The sequence below is a fragment of the Gorilla gorilla genome, chromosome 6, assembly GCF_029281585.2.
Source record: "Gorilla gorilla gorilla isolate KB3781 chromosome 6, NHGRI_mGorGor1-v2.1_pri, whole genome shotgun sequence".
Classification (NCBI taxonomy): Eukaryota; Metazoa; Chordata; class Mammalia; order Primates; family Hominidae; genus Gorilla; species Gorilla gorilla.
The window spans coordinates 117,181,486-117,196,860 of NC_073230.2; the positions used below are offsets into that span (position 1 = coordinate 117,181,486).

The 15,375-nt window shown below is 37.0% G+C and overlaps 1 protein-coding gene across 44 annotated transcripts in view; it reads right to left on the minus strand.

Annotated features, from left to right (window-relative positions):
• The window catches only part of NRCAM (neuronal cell adhesion molecule), a 312,039-nt gene that overhangs the window by 70,684 nt on the left and 225,980 nt on the right, over positions 1 to 15,375 (minus strand). For 23 of the 44 annotated variants that reach the window (XM_055392636.2, XM_055392653.2, XM_055392639.2 and 20 more), the window contains 5 exons: positions 13,695 to 13,891; positions 12,402 to 12,524; positions 7,578 to 7,748; positions 7,030 to 7,086; positions 5,109 to 5,220 (listed from right to left, as the gene is read on the minus strand). In XM_055392636.2, coding sequence (XP_055248611.1) covers positions 5,109 to 5,220; positions 7,030 to 7,086; positions 7,578 to 7,748; positions 12,402 to 12,524; positions 13,695 to 13,891 — 660 coding nt within the window. The remainder of the gene's footprint in view (positions 1 to 5,108; positions 5,221 to 7,029; positions 7,087 to 7,577; positions 7,749 to 12,401; positions 12,525 to 13,694; positions 13,892 to 15,375) is intronic. The other 21 variants (XM_055392655.2, XM_055392645.2, XM_055392643.2 and 18 more) reach the window with 1 other exon arrangement.

Here is a 15,375-nt window from a genome sequence, read left to right on the forward strand (position 1 = left end):
CGAAATCAAGATGGAAATTAAAAAATTCTTCGAACTGAGCGACAATAGTGACACAACCTATCAAAACCTCTGGGATACAGCAGAGGCGGTGCTAAGAGGAAAGTTCATAGCCCTAAACGCCTACATCGAAAAGACTGAAAGGGCACAAACTGACATTCTAAGGTCACACCTCAAGGAACTAGAGAAACAAGAACAAACCGAACCCAAACCCAGCAGAAGAAAGGAGATAAGATCACAGCAGAACTAAATGAAATTGAAACAAACAACAAAAAATACAAAAGATAAATGAAACAAAAAGCTGGTTCTTTGAAAAGATAAATACAATTGATAGACCATTAGCAAGATTAACCAAGAAAAGAAGAGAGAAAATCCAAATAACCTCATCAAGAAATGAAACGAGAGATATTACAACTGACATCACCAAAATACAAAAGCTCACTCAAGGCTGCTATGAACACCCTTACACACATAAACTAGAAAACCTAAAAGAGATGGATAAATTCCTGGAAAAATACAACCCTCCTAGCTTAAATCAGGAAAAGTTAGATACCTTAAACAGACCAATAATAAGCAGCAAGATCGAAATAGTAATTAAAAAATTACCAAAAAAAGTCCATGACCACATGGATTCACAGCAGAATTCTACCAGACATTCAAAGAAGAATTGGTACCAATCCTTTTGACACTATTCCACCAGAAAGAGAGAACCCTCCCCAATTCATTCCATGAAGCCAGTATCACCCTAATATCAAAACCAGGAAAGGACATAACCAAAAAAAGAAACTATGGACTGATATCCCTGAGGAACATAGATGCTAAAATCCTTAACAAAATACTAGGTAACTGAATCCAGCAACATATCAAAAAGATAATCCACCATGATCAAGTGGGTTGTATACTAGGGATGCAGGGAAAACATACACAAGTCAATAAATGTGATACACCACATAAACAGAATTAAAAACAAAAATCGCATGATCATCTCAATAGATGCAGAAAAAGTATCTGATAAAATCCAGCATCCCTTTATTATTAAAACTTTCAGCAAAATCAGCGTGTAATGAACATACCTCAATGTAATAAAAGCCATCTATGTCAAACCCACAGCCAACATAATACTGAGTGGGGAAAAGTTGAAAGCATTCCCTCTGAGAAATGGAATAAGACAAGAATGCCCACTCTTACCACTCCTCTTCAACATAGTACTGGAAGTCCTAGCCAGAGCAATCAGACAAGAGAAAGAAATAAAGGGTATCCAAATTCGTAAAGAGGAAGTCAAACTGTCACTGTTTGCTGATGATATGATCATTTACCTTGAAAACCCTAAAGACTTCTCCAGAAAGGCCCTAGAACTCATAAAAGAATTCAGCAAAGTTTCCAGATACAAGATTAATATACACAAATCAGTAGCTCTTCTATACACCAACAGCAACCAAGTAGAGAGTCAAATCAAGAACTCAACCCTCTTTATAATAGCTGCCAAAAAAAAAAAATCCTTAGGAATATACCTAACCAAGGAGGCAAAAGACCTCTACAAGGAAAACTACAAAACACTACAGAAAGAAATCACAGACGACACAAATGAAAACACATCCCATGCTCATGGAAGGGTAGAATCAATATTGTGAAAATGACATACTGCCAAAAGCAATCTACAAATCCAATGCAATCCCCATCAAAATACCACCATTATTCTTTACAGAATTAGAAAAAAACATTCTAAAATTCATATGGAACCAAAGAAGAGCCCACACAGCCAAAGCAAGACTAAGCAAAAAGAACAAATCTGGAGGCCTCACACTACCTGATTTCAAACTATACTATAAGGCCATGGTCACCAAAACAGCTTGATACTGGTATAAAAATACGCACATAGACCAGTGGAACAGAACAGAGAACCCAGAGATAAACCCAAATACTTACAGCGAACTGATCTTCCACAAAGCAAACAAAAACATAAAGTGGGGAAAGGACACCCTTTTCAATAATTGGTGTTGGGATAATTGGCTAGCCACATGTAGGAGAATGAAACTGGATCTTCATCTCTCACCTTATATAAAAACCAACTCAAGATGAATTAAGAACTTAAATCTAAGACCTGAAATTATAAAAATTCTAGAAAATATCATGGGAAAACCCCTTCTAGATATTGGATTAGGCAAGGAATTCATGACCAAGAACCTGAAAGCAAATGCAATAAAAACAAAGATAAATAGCTGGGACTTAATTAAATTAAAGAGCTTTTGCATGGCAAAAACAACAGTCAGCAGAGTAAACAGACAACCCACAGCGTGGGAGGAAATCTTCACAATCTATACATCTGACAAAGGACTAATATCCAGAATCTACAACAAACTCAAATCAAATCAGCACAATCCCATCAAAAACTGGGCTAAGGACATGAATAGACAGTTTTCAAAAGAAGATACACAAATGGCCAACAAACATGAAAAAATGCTCAACATCACTAATGATCAGGGAAATGCAAATCAAAACCGCAATGCAATACCACCTTACTCCTGCAAGAATGGCCATAACCAAAAAATCAAAAAAACAGTAGATGTTGGCATGGATGCGGTTATCAGGGAACACTTCTACGGTGCTGGTGGGAATGTAAACTAGTACAGCCCCTATGGAAAACAGTGTGGAGATTCCTTAAAGTACCAAAAGTAGAACTGCCATTTGATCCAGGAATCCCACCACTGGGTATCTACCCAGAGGAAAAGAAGTCATTATACAGAAAAGAGACTTGCACACGCATGTTTATAGCATCACAGTTTGCGACTGCAAAATCAGGGAACCAACCCAAATGCCCATCAATCAACAAGTGGATAAAGAAACTGTGGTGTATATATATATATATATATATATGTGATGGAATACTACTCAGCCATAAAAAGGAATGAATTAATGGCATTTGCGGTGACCTGGATGAGAATGGAGACTATTATTCTAAGTGAAGTAACTCAGGAATGGAAAACCAAACACTGTAGGTTCTCACTGATATGTGGGAGCTAAGCTACGAGGACACAAAGGCATAAGAATAATACAATGGACTTTGGGGACTTCAGGGGAAGGGTGGAGGAGTGTTGAGGGACAAAAGACTACAAATAGAGTGCAGCGTATATTGTTCGGGTGATGGGTGCACCAAAATCTCACAAATCACCACTAAATAACTTACTCCACTAAATAACTTACTCATGTAACCAAACACCACCTGTACCCCAATAACCTATGGAAAATAAAAAATAATTTAAAAAAGCTTAGCCCAGTCATCACATGGAACCATGAGAAATAATAAATTATGGTTCAAGCAAAAAAAAAAAAAGAAATGCAAGTGGTATTAATTGATTATAATATTGGTTTGGCTTGTTTGGTTAAGTAAGAAATAAACTGAGCATATGTATCTGATGAAATAGCTTCTAGAATTAAAACATGCTGTAAGTATAAAAATAAGTAGATTTTGAAAATCTATATACATGTGGAATCTGATAACATATTGATATTTCCTTATAGTCAGACTAATCTGCATCTCAGATGATATGAAGGTAAGAAGGATATGGAGATGAAAGCATAGTTTCATAGTTTGAAATTATGAAAAAGCCATGAATTGTTTTGGAGGCCAGCTACTGTATTGAGCCATTGTCAGGAATTAGAAATATTTTGATTCTATAAGTCTGACGGCTGGTTTGTAAGTGATAGAGTCCCAATCTTGGTTTTACAACACTCCAAAGTTTTAAAAATTCTTTTGGGAGTATTGTGAAATTTCCAAATACCAACCATATTTTAGTTTTTTATGAAATATGTCATTTGTGGGAAAAGAAGTCATTAAATTGTGAGAATAGATACCTTCTGCTCCCAAAGGTTGGAGGCTGGCAGACTATGCCACTCTCTTACACCATAACGATGGAAACTGGGAGGATTTTTTTTTCTTAATTCTAGCAGAAGATATAGGGTTTTAACATATCTTTAAAAGGGGGTTTTGCTAGTTTTCCGTAGCTTGAGGAGCTGAGTAATGCATAGTGTGATTTCCTGCCTCGGCCAGCGGAGGCCTCCACGTGCCTCCTGAAGTCAAGTTTTCCTGGATTCAGGAAGGAATGTGAAACCAATGAGTTGCCTGTCAAGGACAGCAGGGATCACATGTGAGGGCAGCACGTTTCTGAGATTCTATTTCAGGTTTTCAGCAGATGCACCCATACCAATGGTGTTTGCTCTGTGTCAGGGAGAAGACAGTGACTATATAGAAATTCCTTGTAACACAGAGCTAACATCACAGTTGCTTTTGTATTTGGGCAAGGCCTCCCTGCAACTCCTGTCAAAGGCGCGTCAGTTCTGGGGTAGCTTGAATTTTGAAGTGTGCACAGATAAGTTATTTCAAAGAATCTAGGCTTGGCCTTGTGACCTGCCAATAGGAAGTAGGTGAAGGGACAGTGTGCTAGTTCTGAGGCTAGGATTTAAGAGGTAGGCCCTGTGCATGTTGTCTGTTGTTAGGAGAATAAGCCAGGACAAGACTGCAAGAGATATGTTAGCAACTTATGGCCATCAACTCAGATGCCCCAGTTAACAGCCAGTAGACCCCAAGAGCAGTGGACCCACTGCTGAGCCACCTAACAGATGCATGAGCATGCTTAACTGAAATTAGCCGAACCTTGCTGGTTAGAGGACAACTGCTCTGTAGACCTCTTGACAAGTGATCAGTAATCAATAGCTATTATTTTTAAGCCACTAAATTTGAGGTGGCTGGTTACAAACTAGCAAAATAATATACTCTAATTATAATCATAGCAGTCACAAGGTGATTACTGATACTTATTTTAAGATAATACTACTATATTAACAAAATATTTTAACAATGAGACCTAATATTTCAACAATCATAAGGTGATTACTGATACTTATTTCAATATGATTACTATTACATTAAAAAAACATTTTAACAATAATATGAGATTCATATGCCTACTTTGGAAATAATTACCAAATTTTTCTTGATGCTTGCTAGAATTAGTAGAAGACAATGACTCCTCCTATGATATTATTAACCTCTCTCTACCAACCTACTATATTTTTATAAGAAATGTACTTCAGGACAGAAAGTGTTAACTCACAGTCCTTCTGCAATGCACTCCAGTGAAAGCACATTTCCTCTTAATTCCTCTTTGTTACTTGCATTGCCTTCTGGAGTTAAAAATGTTGGTGGCCTCTCTCTACTTGATTTAGCTGCAAACAAGAAAATCAGTATGCATTACAACTTATAAATATGTATTTCTATAAACACTTCATTGTCAAAAAAGCTGTCTAAAATTCCAATCCCTTTTTAAGCTATTTAACATTAATTGTGAAATTTGTTAAGCTACATACACATACACACTCTCTGCGTTATAAGTAGTCATTACTTACTCAGTTACCCAGGAACAGAAACAATTTTGGTGGCATAAGCACTAATAATAAGGACTGTTTTCCTTTTGTATACTCCCTTAATTTGGGTTAGGTTTTTACAAATTTTCTGTGGGTTAGAAAATTTTCAAAATGTTGACATGGAAAGGAAAATCATGTTATCAAACTACATTTCCCTTAGGATTAGTGCTTAGGTCGAAGCAAAAATTAACTGTCTATCTTCTGGAAGATGTTAGGTTTTTATAAAGATATGGTTATAGAAGGGGTATTCTGGTTTACAGCGGGGACAACATTATAGCCAATACCACTGATTAATCATATTAAGATCCTCAAACTGTGAGGTTTATGGAAAACAAAAGTAGAGAGTTACTGACAGAGGTCTTGCAAATATTATGCCACAAATTAAGAATAATGGTGGAGTTAAATAAATGGAAATCATTTTTCTCAATAAAAAAATAAAGAGGATCCAAGTCAAAGATCTTAGGGATAGTTATACAGGCCATCTTCTTTTTTATGGAGGCCTTTCCAAAACATAGCCTTATCTTCTGAAGGTTTCTTAGAAAAACTTGGAGCAGAAATTACATCATCTTAAGGTTTTATAGCCCTTGAAGGTTTTCAACTCTTTAATGCATTATCTACTTGATGCTTACAAAAATTTAATGAAAAGGTAAGATACTATGAATTATTCTCATTTCTCAGAAGAAAAAATTCAATGCCAGAAGAGATATTACTTGAGAAAAATTAGTTTTCCTAAGAATTTAGAGATTGTAGGGGGGAAACTTACTCCTCTAAAATCACTTTGGGAATGGTCTTGGGGCCCATATTTTTCAGGAGTATATTCAAATAAAATAACAGAAAGCAGCAGTTGTGGAGTGTCTATCTTGGTCACTGATGAGACCTTAATGTCTTTTACTTATATCTCAAGGGTGAAAAATTAATACAGCAGAAATTCTGCCTTATGGATAATTAAGAGGACCCTTTATCCAAAACCCATTATTTTCATTCATAGACTCTACTTGAGAACATTTCCCTTAAGGGAATCAAATTCATTTCTATCTAAAATAATGAAGGTAAATGCTCTACTTTTAAAAAGATTACTTCCATTTGAAGACAGTGACTTGGTTTGACTTACTTTTAAACAAAACTAAGAGAGAAATCTCATTGCTAATTATATTGATAATGTCACATGAAAACAGATGACAAGTGTGATGATTTACTATGAAATCCCCTTAATGTTAGTTGCTAAAAGCTTTGATGAGTCAGTATTCTAGCAAGTTAATGCACCCTGCCAACTCTTACTTAGTTCACAAGAAAAGTTTGGAACAGAACAAAACATGGAAAACATAATTCTGAACGTACGTGAAAGGTTTTTCCAAATCAGTGAAATGGTTCTTTACACGCAAACAGTTACAACAGGTTTCATTATTACACATACATCATGGAAAATGCTCTAGTGGCATGCTTCAAAGTTTATAGGTAAATTTCATAACAAACATACATTTATACTAGTGGTATTTAACATATAACTAGAAATCTCATAAAGAAATAAGGTTAAATAGTCATGGAGGTGAAGTTAGTGAACTAAATTCTACAATGAAGGAGAGAATATCAGTTACAATCACCATAACTCACCACCATAAAACTCAGTGTCACTCAAATTAGCAGCTATAGTGTCATTCAATTCATCCACTGAAATAAACAGAATATTATGAAGAGGGCATAAAAGTGGGGGAGAAGGGTAAAAAAGTATTGGGCAATAAAAGCAAACATATGCAGCTATCCTGACCGAGTGTTCCTATCAAGTAAAAACAGTGCTTTACATTGTACATGACTAACTCATTAATTTACTCAGCCACCCCCACCAGGAATATGCAGACATTTAACTTAAGCTGCAGGACTGCCAATAAGAGGCACTGTGGAGCATAAAGCACACACAAATGCTCAGAACACCAGGTGGTTCAGAAGGTTATCACGGAACCAGTCATGACAATAAAAGCAAAAAATGTAAAATCCAGTATTAAGGGTATGCACAATCTTTACAACATATATGCCAACACTTTAGTGAGCATTCATGGGTGGCTACCTGTTTACTTCAAAGTCAGTAGTATATAATAGTTTCTATATTTTGCACATATTTGTAAATGTCATTGAAGGGGAGATTTGGGAAGCTGAACTCTTACCTGAAATCACCTTCACAGAAATAGGTTGCTTCTGCTGTATGGTTTGAGTATGATTAAATCTAGCATAACAGATATAGTCTTCACGGGTGTCCTCTGGGAGGACATTGGAAAAATAAAGGTCCCCATTCAAACCTTGAGAAACTCTCTCACTTTGTGGAAGTCTTTGAAAGGCTGGAGAAAGGCAGAGAGATATCCAGATTATTCCATCATAAAGTGGCTACCCTCCAAATTAGCAAGATAAATGTATCTACTAATAGGTCTGTGAACTTCATTTGAATATATTTTTTCTCTATATAGCTCTTTGGGTAAAAGCAAATAACTGTAAAAAAAAAATACATAACACACTAAAACTCTAACTCTACTTCCCTGACAGTAACTTCTCTGGGGTGGGGGCAGAGGTGAGATTAGAGTTATACAGTGAAATCTTTTTTTAAGCAAAAGTGAACAAAATATGTTTTATAAAAAGTTGGCGTGACTTTTCCTAATATCTGAGTCCCTAACTGTTAAGTACACATACACATATATCTTAGAAAATCATTAACGATGCTTCTAAAATCGTTAACATGGGTTGCATCTACACACAACATTCAGAAACTAAATACGTGGAGAGCATCTAACGGTGAGCTGGGTCCTGTTCTAGGCACTGGGCATGCCAGAGTCCCAGCCCTGTCTGAGCTCATCATCCAGCTGAAGAATCAGGCAGCAAATTGCCAGCTGACAGTAACTGGGTGCGATGATGACACTATTTATTTAATGCTGCAACCTGCCCCTCACAAGCCTCCCAAGCCCAGTTCCTCCACCTCCTCTACAATTCTTTGCTGAATTACTTATCACCTTCTGGCATACTACATATTTACTCATCATACTTATGACTTATTGCCTGTTTCCTGCACTAGAATTTAAGCTCCAGGACGGTGAACACTTTCATCTGTTTTGTCCAATGGAACAGTGCCTGGCCCTTCACGGGGCTCCTTTAAATGTGCACTGAAGGATTAAGTGAGTAACCATCAGCACTCTGACTTTCCAGTGTCAAGCATAATAATTTATTAGTACTTCCCCTTAGGTCCAGTTAAGGAACTATCTTGCCTTAGGTAGGAGGATTTTCTTTATCTTTTATGGACACATAATAAACTGTACATATTTGTGGGGTACAATGTGATATTTCAATACGCATATACATTGTGTAATGATCAAATCATGGTAATTAGCATATCCATCACCTTAGACAGTTATGATTTCTTTGTTGTGAAAACGTTCAAAATCCTCTCTTCTAGCTATTTGAAATATGCAATGCATTACTGTTAGCCACAGTCACCCTACTGTGCAATGGTATCAGAAGTTATTTAGAAGGAAGATTTTCTAAGTGGATGAAGGATGCAGGCAGGTGGAATGATTGATCTGTGTGTGAGTTCACACTTAGCCAGCTAATGGACATCCTGAAGCTCCTGACTTAGTCCACAGAGCCTTAACTGTGAGAGTTCTTCAGTTCTGTGAGGTGACAGAACTGAAAAAAGTCACACATCCCAGTGGCCTCAGGCCACTATGTCTCCTGACAGGGTTTTTCCAGTGTAAGTCAAGCAGGTCTGCTCCTCCTATAGCAGGTGCTTGATCTAACATTTCACGAAATGCAAAATTATGGTTAAAAGTCTGGAGCTCCCTCAGGCAGAAAAAGGCAGGAAAATGTGGAGGCAGAGCTTCAAAGAAAGAACATCGGTTCATCATGTTAATCAAATTATTGGTTAAGATGGGGGTTTGGTAGGTGGTTGCAAATTTATGGTTTTAAGCCATTAATTCCCAGGAAAAGGACTGTTTTAACAATAACTCAAGCCAGGCTTGGTGGCTCATGTCTGTAATCCCAGCACTTTGGGAGGCCAAGGTGGGTGGATCACCTGAGGTCAGGAGTTCAAGACCAGTCTGGCCAACATGGCAAAACCCTGTCTCTACTAAAAATACGAAAATTAGCCAGGCGTGGTGGTTTGCACCTGTAATCTCAGTTACTCGGGAAGCTGAGGCAGGAGAATCACCTGAACCCGGGAGGCGGAGGCTGCAGTGAGCTGAGATTGTGCCACTGCACTCCAGCCTGGGTGACAGAGCGAGACTCCATCTAAAACAAAAAACAAAAAAACCCTCAGAAGAATTAGTTACATTTTGTTTAACAAAGAGTTAAAGACAAAAACAGTTCTTGTCCTTTGTTTCTCCTGCTGTAGTAATAAAATAATAAATTGAAGGGTGTTGGCAGACCAAATGTTAGGCGATGGGACTTCATGAGGGTGGTGGCATTTTGCATTGCACTTGAAAAAAAATGTATGCAGATAGGAATAACTTAATGTCATCTTGCAAGAAGTATGCTACATAAATTTTTTTCTCATATTGCAGGTGCAATTCCATTTGAAAGGTCAGATGCTTCACCAACAGCCTAGAATGCATGTGAGTGGAAAAATTAGTTATGTATTCAGATGACTCTGAGACTTTACATGTGATATGTCTCTTTATTAAGCAAAAAGGTCATTATTTCTGAATAAGAACCAAGTACCAAATATTGAGCCTTATTTTGGCAGTGGCATTTGGAGAGCATTATTCTTAAAGCCATAAATCACTTATTTACATTTGGCTTACTACTTATTTTTGCAAAATCTGTAAAAGACTAGATTTATTTAGCTATATATTTGTTTTTTATTTCTTTGTGTTACTTTACTTTCTCTGAGTGCTTTCATATAAGGAGAGCCAAAATGCATCCCAGAACTTAAAGTAAAATTTAAAAAATTAAATTAAAAAATTAAAATGCAGATTAAATGTTAGAGGCAAATTTTCTCTTTAGTAACGTATATGTCTTGTGAGTGCACAGACAATCAGGTCACTGAAAACAGAACGTATTTCCTACAGATAATTTTAATTCATTCCCACCATTCCACCTAAAAGACTATTAACAGGGTTACCAAGAACCTCCAAGATGTCAAATTCAGTAGTCATTTTTTAGTTCTCATATTATCTGATCTCTCAGCAGCATTTGAAATAGCTAATTATTATGTCTTTCAAAAATATCTTCTAAAATTATTATCATTATTTATTTTAGGGATGGTATCTCACTCTGCTGCTGAGGCTGAACTACAGTGATGTGATTGTAGCTCACTGCAGCCTTGAACTCCTGAGCTGAAGCAATCCTCCCATCCCAGCCTCTCGATTAGCTGGGATTAAAGTGTTAGCCACCCTGCCTGGTTAATCCATCTTTTTGACACACGTTCTTCACCTTGTCCCTGGGGACACCACTCTCTTTGTTCCTTTTTTCCTTCAGTGACTGCTTCTTCTCATCTGCTTTGCTGATTTCTCCATGAGTTCTTCACCTCTGGAGGGCTCCTGGTCTCAGTCTCCCAGACTCTGCTTTCCTGCTTCCCAGATCCTCTCATCTAGCCCAGGCCTCTAGGCAGGACTTATGCACTAAGGTTTCAAACATTGCTGATCATAGCCTGGAATCCTCTTTCTGACTCAGGTATCTCTGACTCTTGCTGGTGTCTTGCCATGAAATATCTTACAGGCCTCTCACATCCCAAACTCTGGTTTCTTAGTCTCCAAGCAGAACCATGTACTCCCTCTAAGGTAACACGCTGACCTATTGGCACAGGAAATTTTGGAGGGTGGAAGAGGCAGAGCAACAAACATGCCCTTGAGGACAGAAACAGGGGTAGACAAGTTTGAAATTGCCTAATGAATAGCTTCATTATCTCTGCCTCGGTTTCCTCATCTGGAAAGTGGAAAAAATAATTGGACATGCCTCATAGGGTTGTTGTAAAAATTAATGAAATAACCCATGTTAAGCCCTTAGTAAAAGGCCTGACACTTGGTAAAGGCCCAATAACTATTACCTATTGCTGGGGATTAAAAAAACTAACAGAAACATAACATATCCCCAACAGCTTGATTTCCTCCCCGCCATGGGTTTCTGGGAATGGCAATTCCATTTTATCATTTTGGAGTTGTTCAATCTCCAAAGGTAGTTATCTTTGATTCCTCTCTCTCATGCTCCCACCCCCACCCCAGTAAATCCTGGAGGCTTGACCCTCAAAATATATCCAGAATCTTACCATTTCTTACCCATTCTACTGCTACCACTCAAGTCCAGGTCACCAACAAATTTCATCTAGATTACAGCAGTGGCCCCAACAGTCTCTCTACTCTCTCTTTTGTCCACTATATTCTCTACACATCAACTGAAGTGATACTGTTACTACTTATTTTATTTCAGATAAAGTCACTCCTTCAACATTTCCCTACTTCATTCCAAGCTAAAGCCAAAGTCCTTTCCATTGAGTCCCTGTGACCTTTCTCACCTTGTCCATCACCCACCCCCTCGGCTCCTTCATTAGTTCATTAGTCTGGCCACCTTGTCCTCCTTGCTTTTATTTTTACACACAGCAGGGATGCTCCTTCCTTAGGGGCTAGCACTAGTGTTCCCTTTCTACTCAGATATTTAGGGGCATGGCTTGCTCTCTCATTTCCTTAGGTCTCTGCTCAAAACTCTGCTTTATTTTTTTTCATAGAACTTATTGCCAACAAACACCGATTTTCTAAATGTACTTATTGCATTTATCATCTGCCTCCTTCCCCACTCCTATCTCCTCCCACTGCAAAGAATATAGGCAAGATACATAGTAAATGTCCAATAAAATTGAGTGAGTGAATGAGACGACATGTTATTTATTTTGAAGAGCAGCTATTTTCCTGACCATCTCTACAACATTTTATGAATCATAAGAGGTAATAATGTATTATAACTGTAAACAATCCTAAGACTTTTAAAGAAAGAAAGTTCATATTATCAAAACTTACAATTATCCATCCAAAATATTATAGGTGGTGGTAATCCAATTGGGGGTCTGCAGGGAAGTACTAAAGACTGACCACTTTGAAGTGTGATTGGTTCAAGTTTTTCTTTGGTCCACAATGGTGATCCTATTAAATAAAAAAAAACTTCTCAGTTATTTCCGCATTGAAAAGTACAAAAAGAAAGCACTACAAATAAAGGCAAACTGAAATTTTGGAGAAATAATTTGTAATTTATGAACACTAAATTAATGAGAAAATATTTTTAAATACAATGTTAAAAGAAAAAAGTAAAAATTTAAAAAATGACAATTCTCATGCATTGCCACTGATAGTATAAATTCTCAGTCAGTGATTCCACAGCTGAGAATTTATACTACATACATCATCAGGAAGACAAACAGTTTTGACACAAGCATGTTCTTCACAAAAGAATGGAAAACATTTAAATGTAAAAAGATTTGCTAAATAAAGAATTATACATCTACACCTCTGAATACCATAGAGTATTATATAAGCACACTTATTTATAAGATCGCTATGGGAATATACACGATATGTCAATAAGTCAGAAAAGGTTGTAAGATAGTATTTCAGAAAATGAGCTGGTTTTAAACACATACATACGTATCTGCCTAGGAAAAAACAGAAAGAATATTTCAGCAGTAGTTATTTCCTTGAATGGAAGGATTCATGAAGTTTTTAAATTTCTTTTTTGTTTAATTAGTTTTTCTACAATGAACATGTATTATACATGTAATTTTTTTTAAATGACCAGAACTGAAAAATGTGACTGTTATTTAAATACATGCTCTTAAGGTTTTTGAGAGGATTTTGGTACTAACCATTGCAAAAAGAGCCTTAATAATATCAAGGTAGTGAGGACACTCCACTTCCAGTAAAATTTTGAAACAAAAATGTTTAAAGAAATAGCATTTAGACCTTGATCACCCATATCATACTGAATTTATTTCCATTTGGCTGTAGGAATTTCACTTTTACAGGAGATACATGAGAAATAAATAATTAGATGAACTCAGGGAAGAAACCCCTTTTTTTTTTTAACCCCAATGTCTTACACAGGACTTGTGTAAAAGATACATTGGATTGGTAAAGCATTGGACTAAGGAGCTTCCTAGGGTAAGGTGGAAAGGAGCAATAATTTTCACGCAAAACAAAGTCAGAATATTGGAAGCAATGCCACTGCTTTGTTGAATAGTATTTGGATGATGTTACAGAACCTGAGTCTTGGAGCAATACTTTAAAAAGGGTCATGTTGGTTGACCAGTTTCCACTTACTGGATGGGCGGACAACAATGTTATTAGAAACTGCAGCTCCGCGTTCGTTCCTTGCTGTACACTGATAGACTCCTTCATAGGTCTCGGCTTTCCCTTCGCTCATGATGTTAATTATGAGCGTTCCTGTGCCAGGCTTCATGGTGACCAGAGGGTCTTTATCGATGTCAAAATGAGTCCCATTACGGGTCCAGGAAAAGCTGCCCAACACACGAAGTGTTAAGTGTATTAATGGTCCAGAAAAATGGGATTACCTTCACAAATTCCTAGCAGTTTTATGGGTTTCTAGAAATAATTACCAGATTTTAATATTCAGTAAGAGAGCAATAAGCCCTCATATCTAAAATGTTTCATTGAATCATGACCTGGGAAAAAAGGGCAGGCTATACATTTTAAGGTACCTGTCTTCTTTAGAACTAGCCCAAATTTGACTCAATAAAGAAATCATGCACACAAATTGCCTGTCATTTTTCTAAGAAAATAGAGGGAGCAGGTCTCCCAGGTACACTCTCTTAGAGCTTTATTAGCATTTTTACTGTAAACTCCATTGTTCACAGAGTTGATAACCTGTCTATAAAAATTTGCTTGGGGCTGAAATGTGACAAGACCTCTGCAAGTACTATTTATATATGGTGAAAACTGATCAGACAAATTTCAAGTTACCAAATTGTGAAGTGTAGGTCGGGAGGAGGTTAAGAGACATCAGTTCCAGAGTGTCTTAAATGTTGCTTATTAAAAATAGTAACTCTACATAAAACATTTTGGGAATTTTTAATTCTAGAGATGATTTTGAGAATCCCTTGGGAGGTATGCCCAATTGTCAACTGAGATCTCTCTTTCTCCATTTTATTTTTATAAAAGATTGACTTATATAAAAGTTACAGTGCTCATGTAATTAAATACTTTACAACTAGTCACAAATCAATGACGGCCATGCTCATACAAAGGTACGAATCTCTAAACGTCACAGTGTTTTCTAGGATCACCTGGATTTCCCTTCCCACTGCTTATCTTTATAGCAGTTGTTGTCACAACCAGGGCAGGAACTGGTGGTGTGGATGCTACTGGCATCTTGTGGGCAGGGGCCACAGATGCTGCCAAATATCCTACAATGCACAGGACACTTCCATCCCCCAAACAAAATATTATCTATCACACTCCATATATCAATAATGCTGAAGAGGATAAATCCTGTTTTATGGCGAGTTACAGAAGGCATTAATTGTGAAACTGAAAGGAAACCTCATCAAGGCATACCACATCAGGCCTTCTGTGAGAGAGGCTTTCCATTAACATAGCCGAATATATTATTTTGAGGCAAACCTTTGCTGGAAGTTTTGACATAGTACATATTCTGTCCCAGTTAATTTTTTCTCAGGGGCCAGTTTGTGATAATTTAATAAGGTCTGTAATAGACAAACCTGGAAATAAAATAACCGGAAACTTTCACTACTTTATTGCTTAAAAATCCATATTACATTTTAATAACAATAACCCAACTCTCCAAAACTTCCATATATGACTGGACAAGTTATAGATCATCCACTGTGGGGCCTTGAATAAGTTACTTAGCATTACCAGGCATCAGTTTCCCATCTATAAAATGTATTGGTTGGACTGGGTTATCTCTAATATCTCTCCCAACTCTAAAATGCTTTGCAGTGATCTAAAATGCTATGCAAGA